Here is a 9,229-nt window from a genome sequence, read left to right as displayed (position 1 = left end):
GTAGGCGGGAGGTTGGTTGCCTGCCTGGGTACGCTACTGTGTGGGTGGGTGGGTGGGTGCCTGCCTGGGTACGTTTGCCTGCCTAGGTATGTGAGTGGAGAAGGGGCCTGCCCGGGTAAGTTTGCTTGCTTGCTCAGGTACACTAGTGGGTGGGAGGGTGCCCGGGTACGTTTGCTTGCTTGCTCAGGTACACTAGTGGGTGGGAGGGTGCCCTTGTATGTTAGCATGCTGTGATCACACTGGCAGCGGTGGAGTCTTTAAGATCCAGCCAGAGATTTTGAAGATGTTCTTAGAGGGCACACACCGATTTGTCTCTAACCAAATAAGAGTGCGCTAATAGGGCTCAGTGCCCAAAACATTCATTATCTGCATATCATTAGTCTTACCGCCTCTGACGATAGACGGATATCCATTCTTTCCTTCCTGCTTGGAAAATGTCTGCAAGCAGACCCGGAATAAGCAGCAGGGCCATTTGCCCTACCCATTGACGAAACTCTCAGGGTCTCACAGTCTGGATCTCTTCTCCACTCCCAACTGGTAGTGTGGCCCCCAGTATGTTACGGTTGATATCCCTGCTTGAATGCAGGTGACTCAGCGAGGTATCTAAATAATGACAAGTCAAGGTTTCCATGAGGATGGGTATCAGTGCAATTTAAGTAACATGTTTGGAGAGTCACTACGGGCTATTAAAGGGTCAATATTTAGAGATTTCCAAGGTATGACAATAACCCGCAAACATGGGGCAATAAGTGTTGTGAGCAGGTAGCCTGCTTGTACTTTTGTATGCCATGATTCTTGCATTGCCAGTGTCAGACATGGCACCCACTATGCCCCCAATAATAAAAAGTCTCAGAAGGGGCACCATGAATGAGAAACAAACTTGAGGTGTCTTTGAAAGCAGGAGGGGACATATGTAGAAATGAGGGGGACTACCACAAACCTCCACCATTTTGACCCCTCATTAAAAAGTAACATACTAAACACATGCAAGTTGACCCCTGCTTCAAACACGGGGCAAACAATGCCACTTTCTGCAGGAGCCATTTTGGATGGCGCCAGCTTCACACCATGGGCTGTGGCCGTGTACACGGCTGCTGTTATAAGGCCCGCTCCTCGGCCATTCACTTTCAACGCTATCCCATTTTGAAAAGCAGCTCCTCTCTACCTCAAGTTACCTGGGCACAGGAGTACCCCACTGCCATGGCAACATGCCACTAGGGTGAGCCCCCTCAGAGGGCCTATATTACCACAAAACAAGCACAATTTTAACCCAAAACTCATTTGATTTGCCCCCTCTCAGGGCCCAGTCTCTTCCCAGCAACAGGTAAAAACCAGTAATCGTTTCCAGTATAAAATGTTGAGCAGGTACCTTCCGGGCGATGGCAGAGGGCTTTTTCCCAGCAGTTTGCTCTCACAGGCTCAAAATCACCTCACTAACCACCGGCCATCCAGACCGCCAGCCACCACTAACGAGCTCTGCATCATTGCAGGTGCCTACCTGCCCCAGAGGGCGGAGCATCATTAACCTTTTTATACACCTCTAAACCTTTCACCTGGTGAAATAAAGGATGCTGTTAGAGGCCTCATAGTGGGCGGGCCTTTGCTAAGACTTTATATGTAACATTTGATATGCAAATGAGCATGCCGTTTAGACGAAGAATGTTTTTTATTTACAACATTTATTTATAAACGCATTTACTTAAAAAAAAAAAAAAAAAACTTTATTAGGGCTTTTATGGCTATAGAACCATGTGATAGCCTAATACCCAGGGCACATCACAGGCTTCATGAACAGGGAGAGTTGGTAGCTATGACTAGTAATCCTTTAGCACTGGCACCACCTAGTGATTAATATCAGACTAACAGTAAATAGTTTAAATGCCCATGCAGGATACCTGGCTGTTATGGGATAACTCCCACGGTGCTTAGCCAGCCAAGGATTATTGATTTGGGCTCCGAGCATGAAGAAAAAGGGGCCCCTAACTTGGGTTTAACACCCCCTAGTTTGAGATGATAGCCTCTCTGGAGTCATCTGAGCCCCCTCCTTGTCAGAGACACTGAATAACATGCTGATCACATGCTTTGATCTCTGCACATTGAGGCATCTCTCCCATGGCAACAGAATCCAGTCACGACCTTTTTTTGATTGGCTACCATAGTCCCTTTGCCCACCTTCTTGTTTCGATTGGTTCTTTTGTATGCTAGTTATTGAGGGGCGGGCATTATCGCTCTGTGCTTTTTCGTTAGTGGTTAGCTATGACGTCAGGGCGGTCGCTGATTGGTGGGTTCGCCTTGCGCTGACCGAGGGGAAGGAGGGGGCTACCCAGTCCAGCCTGTGACGTCAGGCGCGGTGGCAGCCATTTTGGAGCAGAGATAGCGGGGTTTGTTGGACGGTGGTTCCCGCCGGGAAAGTCGCTTCATTTCACTTCAGTTTCCCTTTCCCCACCCTCAACCAGCGCCATGTCCGAGAAATACGGAGGCGACGTGCACCTGGAGGAGACTGGCGAAGAGAAACAGGTGACGGAGCTGCCCACCATGCCTGCTGCCTAACCCTTCCCTTAGTGACTTATGTGTGAGGGTATATAGGTAGCACAGAGGCCTCCTGGTCCTTAATAGCCCGTGCAACCAGCTGATTGGCTTGAGCTGTTGCCAGTTAAGCAACTTCTGTCTGGTATTGGCTGGTATGCAGGGAGCTGTCAGTGACGAGGGCGGGGCTAAGGATCTCTGGATTCTGGGGGATCCCTCTGGTATATATGTGGATCTCTACATACATGTACATTATAATGGGATCTCGCTGGTTGTATATACCTTCATACACACCCATGCACGTCTAATTGCATACACCCATTCTATAGACCATATGGACAATATATATACTCACCCACTCTAGGGACCATATGGCAAATATTATCTATATACACACACCCATTCTGTGAACTATATATATATATATATATAGATGAGGTGCTAAATACACACATATAATGAACCATATGATATATATGGTATACGAGCCTCACTGTGCACTTTATTTACAAACTGTTTAAATGTAAGGGATGCGTGTACATTTGTATTTATATGTGTGTGTATATGTATGTTTATATATATATATTTATATATACATATTACAGTATGTTTGAGTTATCCTACATGTTATGAGTTATTCTATGTTTGCCTGAGATACAAATAAAAGTATTATTACAAATATTATTATTATATTAAAACCTGAGAATTCCATGTGTGTGTTTTGATTTGACAGACAGTTTATAACTTCATAATAATCCTTAGTGTTCTTATTTACACCAGTTTGACGCCCAAATCACCCTCCATGGTGCTGTTTTTCCTCCCCTGATACGCCTCTTTTCTTGGAGGTCAGAATGTTTGCTGGGTATGAGGACATCGCAGGGTTCTACTGCCCAAAAGCCCCAATAAGGTGTATAGAAACAGCAGGAAATGGCTTTATAAATAAACTGGTGACAATAAAATGAACAATTTTGCTCTATTACATAGTTGTCTGGTTAGCAAAAGAGGACATAACCTAAAACTAGACGATCAGAGGCTTAGGTGGAACGTAAGGATGTTTTACTTTACTGGGAGGGTGGTAGATATGTGGAACAACCTCCCAGCAGAAGTGGTAGAGGGTAATACAGTGAGGGTATTAAACATGCATGGGACATACGGCTCCTGAATCTAAGATGAGACCAACGGCTGATTAACGTCTGATCTGCCATGAGATTTCTTTTAGAGATCAGTAAGGCAAACCCTGTTTATCCACCCCCCCCCAAACTGCTTCCAGAGACGTCAAATATAATAATGTTACTTTGTTATAGAATTCTGACACTGGGTATTGTTGGAAAGACCACCGTTTTTCCCAGCAATAACCAACAAAGTTGATCATTTCCACTCCTTTTGACCTCCAGATTAGAGGGGGGTGGGATGGCCTTGACTACCGTGCTGAGTCATATGACAACATGTTCAGGTCATGTCGGACTTTACATGTCTACGCACGCGTGCCCAAGGTGGAGGTTTAGGTGTCGTGGCCCTGGGACATGTATCCGTGTGTAACCGTAAGGTAGGAGCCACAGAGGTCTCTGTAGAGCCAAAAACAAAAGCCTTGTGAAGATGTCATTTGGAAATCTGTGGCAGGCGACTGAATTTGGCGTTGAAATTGTTCAGTGTTTGGCCTTGGTTGGGTCCCCCGTTTCTCCAGGAAGCAGGAGCACAGAGCAGAGGGTTCTTCTTCTAGAGTATCTAGAGAAAAAAGCTCGCTGTTCTACCCAGATAGTATGATTACGGGTGGGATTTCTTGCCGCAGTGGAGGGTCTTATCATTGTTTGACACGTTGGTGTATCGTTTGTTTCAGGACTCGCAAGAGAAGGAAGCTGTTACTCCAGAAAAAGTGGAGGAGCAGAAATTGAAGGCCAAGTACCCCAATTTAGGACAGAAGCCAGGTGGATCTGACTTCCTGATGAAGAGGCTTCAGAAAGGGGTATGTTATTTTTGTTATGGGCTCAGGAGCTCTTGCTGGCTCGAGCTGCAACCTTCTGGTGTTTGTTAGCACAATGCTATGTTATACCCAGCTTGAAGTCCATCACCATCTCCATATTCACAGCCTACAGATAAGGCCTGTTACATTTACTCGATTTTTGCATTCTTGTTCTCACCTCCCTTGTTCATCGGATGTTTCATGGGTACATCTGTTCTTAGAATACATACATAAGGGAACTAACAAACCAAAAGCCAATGCAGCTGTAGGATGTGTTCCTTTGGTGAGACCACAAGCCACTCGACAAGAGTTTCTCAACGTGTAGTAGGTGCACCTCCTGAGGTGCTTCTTCCAGGTGGAAGCGGAGCAAATCGGTACAGGTTTCCATAAACTCACTAGTTGTTGCTTGTACGTACTTGGATACGGTTGAGGAACACTACGTTAGATGCAGATCAGCCGCAATAGCTCACAAGAAGACCCTATGGCACATACAGTGTACTGCAGCCTTCATTCTGTTGGGCAGTAGATCCTGTCAGTAACATTGTGGCCGTAGTCTCAAGACTACATTACATTTCTTCTCCGTCAGCAGATTCCGTAGCCATGTTATAACACAGTAAATGGCTTGTTATTTTTTATATCTTCACCAACGATGGAGTGAGATATTGACAGGCTGCGTAGCCTCTAGCTTTTTTCCTGTTCAGGAAAGGAGAGGGTCTAGGATGACCGTGTTCTTGTTGACCTTCTTCCATATTTCATAATTGTTTTCGCTGCCCATGAAGGCGTCCAAACTATATGGCGACTCGGTGGGTACGACTCAGTGATATATGACAATAACTACCATTGCCTCACCTGCCTTGCGCGTTCAGGGGACGGTAAACATTATATTTTTCCATAATAAAGTGCTTTGACGTAGTTGCGTCTTTTTGTGCGTCTCTAGATGGCTTTACCTAGATGATTTTAGTTGTCAACCGGAGCATTTATTCTCCCACGAGCACTGTTTGTCTTAACATCATACTCCGGAGTAAATATTCACGGCAGGTACATTGCTTTTAAATAATATATATATATATAGTACTTCCACCCATCTTTGTTTCCCCTGATTTTTTTACCCCATATTCCCGTTTATTAGAGCTAGGATTACTGTTCCTGTCCATATGGAATTAGCTTCAAAATCTTCCAACTTTATTATTCCAGTAGGAAACGCTAGCCATAAGAGGCTCACTCGTAGAGCATTACCTTGAGTAGCTTAAGCATGAATGTCGTTTAGGGCACCACCTTAAAGCTAGTTTGCTCAATGCACGTTTGTTTATTGTATTTTGTTGTCCATTAACTTTGACCCTACTGATTACGGAGATCTAGTTCTTTGTCTGACCTTGAAGAGTAGGTAGACCAAAGTGAAAAGTAGACCAACCGAAGCGGGTAGTCACCCATTGCTTGATGTCGTTTGGTTGTCCTCACCTTTATCCCATAGTATTGTGCCATGATATTTTTGCCTGTCTTCTCTGCCTAAGCTGTCCTTTGTTTTTGCAGCAAAAGTATTTTGACTCGGGAGACTATAACATGGCCAAGGCCAAAATGAAGAACAAGCAGCTACCGTGTGCCGGGCCAGACAAAAACCTTGTAACGGGAGACCACATCCCCACCCCACAGGACCTCCCGCAGAGGAAGTCCTCACTCGTCACCAGCAAGCTGGCAGGGTAGCTCGGCTTTCTCCGCCGCCGCCACCGCTCCAAAATCGGACCTTTCCGCAGCAAACTGTACCATAGAGCTGGGATGGCTGGACTGTAACCTAAACGCATCACCCTGTCAGCGCTGGAAGGGCCGGTGCCGCGCTAACATGCAGCACTCGCTCTTCTATCTTGGACAGAGTTAACCTCCAAGCAAGCCAGCGATATGCCGTGTGAATGGGGAATTGCAGTGGGTGGTGGACACGCGTGCTAAGCTCAGAGAGCAAGAGGAATTTGCTCGGCTGATTTACTGTTACATAGTGTAAAATACTATTGTGGGTTTAGCATTCCTTGTGTGTGCGTGCGCGCAGAGGCATGATGAAAATTAGCGGCCATTGTGAGGATATCAGCGGTGTTGCTGCGAAGAGCCATGAACGTGGTCCGTCTCACTGATCGATCCCAGCCACCCTATTTACTCCTCTTCTGCTTGATGTCGTCGCGTGGTGAAAGCCCGTGCCTCTGTGCCACCTACAAACATGCATTTCTCCCCAACCCTCACAGGGGCTTCTTGGAAATCTAGTGGATCCTTTCCACTGTGCAAGATCATGATCGACCTGTAACCCTTTCCTCCTGTATTATAATAGAGCTGTAAATGAATCCAAGCATAGTTGCGATTTCAAAGTGGCATTTTCTGGGTTGGTTCCAGGTTCTCATCGGATATGTCAGTCCATGAAATGTGACTTAAGCGTTAAGTTTGGGATCTGATTCTGTTTCATCTGATTCATGTTTCAAAGTTATGCATGATCCTAATTTGCCTGCATTTGCTAAAGGTCCATGACAAAGTTTGACAATCTAGAACTTGGATTATAAACCCATTATGGCTTTTTGCCTAGAAAAGGTTCATCCATAATTCTTGATCATTGCGGCAGAAGTTCATCTGCTCCATTAAAGCCCCAACCCTAGCAGCCTTTTTATTTTTCATTTTATGATATCAGGTCGGCTGAGTGTGATAAGCTTTGTATCCCAGCAGTGGCTGGAGTAATGTCAGCTGCCCCTGGACCGGTTGTGGCAATACACACAAGTTTAATTCTTTCTAAAATTTGGATTTTATCTATAATAACGCCCCTCGTGTTCGGCGCCTGCTGTTGAAAACACAGCAACATTTATCTTAATTTTTTATTATATTTTCCCAATATTTCCGAATAAAGGGAATGTTTTGGGAAGTGGGAGAACATTCCACGTCCAGCTTTTATTTTCTTATTGTCCATTTTAAAGAATACAAAACATAAGAAGACAGAATCTTGCGATTGCTTCAGAAGACATTTGTTGGAACGTATGTAAAGTTACAGAGTGACTCATGACCTCCCACGGCGAGTATATAACTCCGTATCCCACGCGACTTTCGGCCCCTAGGTGTTGGTCATCCACCGCTCCCCCCCCTTATTTCGGGAATACACAGGAGGGGGGTTCCAGATGATTTCCCTTGGTGTCGTATACGTTGAAACTTGTTAACCTGTTAACGCAGACTCTCGTCACCCGGGGCAAACGTTTCAAGGGAGCGTTTTGAGGTGTGGCGCACTCTGTGTACGATAAAACACATTGTACTCTGGAGACAGGGAGTTAAACCCACAGGCAAATATAACCTGTAAACACATTAACGCCTTTTCTTTCTGCTGGTTTCAAAGAGTAAAATATTCGGCCGGTACTAGTGGATCTGTTTTACACTTCAAATCCACCAAAATACAAATTTTTGTAAAAAATAATAATTTGGCCGTTGCAGGTAGTTGCCCTATACACCCTCACATTCTGAAGGTGGTTTTAAGAGGAAGTGAGATGTGCGACAGGGAATTGTTACCCCCGTTCAGCTGGAAAATTGCACAGATTTCTTTTTTCTTAATGTGTCCTACCTGACCTTGTAGATTATTTAGGTGAACATGGAAATCTTTGAGAAGCGGCAGTCTGAACAGTGCGTTAATTGTGTGGATTGCTCGCTTCCATGGCACATGAAGGGGTTAACTGGTACAGAAGGACAGAAGTCTTCTGTGTCCACTTTAATGCCCATCTAATGTGCTTATTGATCCTGCGCTGGTCTGCAGATGGCTCTGCCACCTGTGGTCTATTGGCTTATAGTGCATATGGTTCATGTTGTGTGATCTTTGCAGTCCACTTTGCTTGACTCCGTACGCTTGGTCTCCCGATGACATCAGAACCTGTAGGGGAGGATGATCTTGTTAGGTCTGCTGAGAATATATAACAGGGCACTGGCAATAAATAATGAAGATCTGCCCTGGAAATGACCCACAATCCTCCAGGTGCCCTACGCCCGTGGGTTGGTGGCCTCGGCTCTAAATAAGTGCTATAGTTTCCTTCAAAACAAAGATAGGAGTTTGCTGAGGTCATCTAGCATCACCAAACGGTGACAGCCCTCCCCTGCTGTAGAGATGGTTGAGCTGGATATATAGAAAGACTACTGTCCGCGGTGGGTCTTAATTGATGTTTTGCGGATTATATTGTCTCCTTACATGTGCACTTATGGGGGGGTGGCATAGTCATATTGTTTTCCTCCTGATAGTCCTGGCAGCCATATTGTTCTAATACCCCTGTTATCAAACAAACTCTCATGGTTTTTAGCTTGGAGTGGTCCCAAAAAGTGAAGTATATCCAGGTTTATACAAGTCAAGGGCTACCTAGGGGACTGGTTGGTGTCGGTCCATGGGCTGGTGGGAAATGAAGATTCTTCTTGCCCAACCTTATGGCTGGAGGGCTATAATGGGTCCTCCAAACCTCTAAACAAAAAGAAAACAGGAGCCCATGGAAACGAGGAGAGGCAAAAAGGACGATAGGACCTCCAGCATCTAGTTTGGCACTGGTGAGTCCATGTACCGCAGCGCTTCAAAGAACTAATCTATTAATACTGCACCGATCTCATAGCACTTAATGGTATCGAGGGTCCTGCTCAGCAGAAGTCGTCTTAGACCAGCACTCACCCTAGCCTCACCAACACATTATAACGTTGGACGACCCTGCGCTAACTATGGTACGTAGGGCTTCGTCCTCCTAACCCCTGAGCTCTTGC

The 9,229-nt window shown here is 45.5% G+C and overlaps 1 protein-coding gene across 1 annotated transcript; it reads left to right on the top strand.

The window, feature by feature from the left end:
• The first annotated feature begins 2,345 nt into the window (after nt 1-2,345).
• On the top strand, nt 2,346-7,452 carry ENSA (endosulfine alpha). Its single transcript, XM_053475362.1, has 3 exons — nt 2,346-2,517; nt 4,364-4,489; nt 6,017-7,452. The coding sequence occupies exons 1-3, from the start codon at nt 2,461-2,463 to the stop codon at nt 6,185-6,187; spliced, it is 354 nt and encodes a 117-aa protein (XP_053331337.1). The 5' UTR covers nt 2,346-2,460; the 3' UTR covers nt 6,188-7,452.
• The last annotated feature ends 1,777 nt before the right edge of the window (nt 7,453-9,229 follow it).

Source organism: Spea bombifrons, chromosome 9 (assembly GCF_027358695.1).
Source record: "Spea bombifrons isolate aSpeBom1 chromosome 9, aSpeBom1.2.pri, whole genome shotgun sequence".
NCBI lineage: Eukaryota > Metazoa > Chordata > Amphibia > Anura > Pelobatidae > Spea > Spea bombifrons.
Note: the sequence above shows the minus strand (reverse complement) of the source record. Positions and strands in the feature narration are given on the sequence as shown.

Bases quoted from the DNA above. Each gene is read 5' to 3' on its own strand.
- ENSA (XM_053475362.1), top strand. From the start codon at position 2,461: ATGTCCGAGAAATACGGAGGCGACGTGCACCTGGAGGAGACTGGCGAA. The intron at 2,518-4,363 runs GTGACGGAGCTG...CGTTTGTTTCAG, and splicing joins AGACTGGCGAAGAGAAACAG to GACTCGCAAGAGAAGGAAGC. The intron at 4,490-6,016 runs GTATGTTATTTT...TTGTTTTTGCAG, and splicing joins TGAAGAGGCTTCAGAAAGGG to CAAAAGTATTTTGACTCGGG.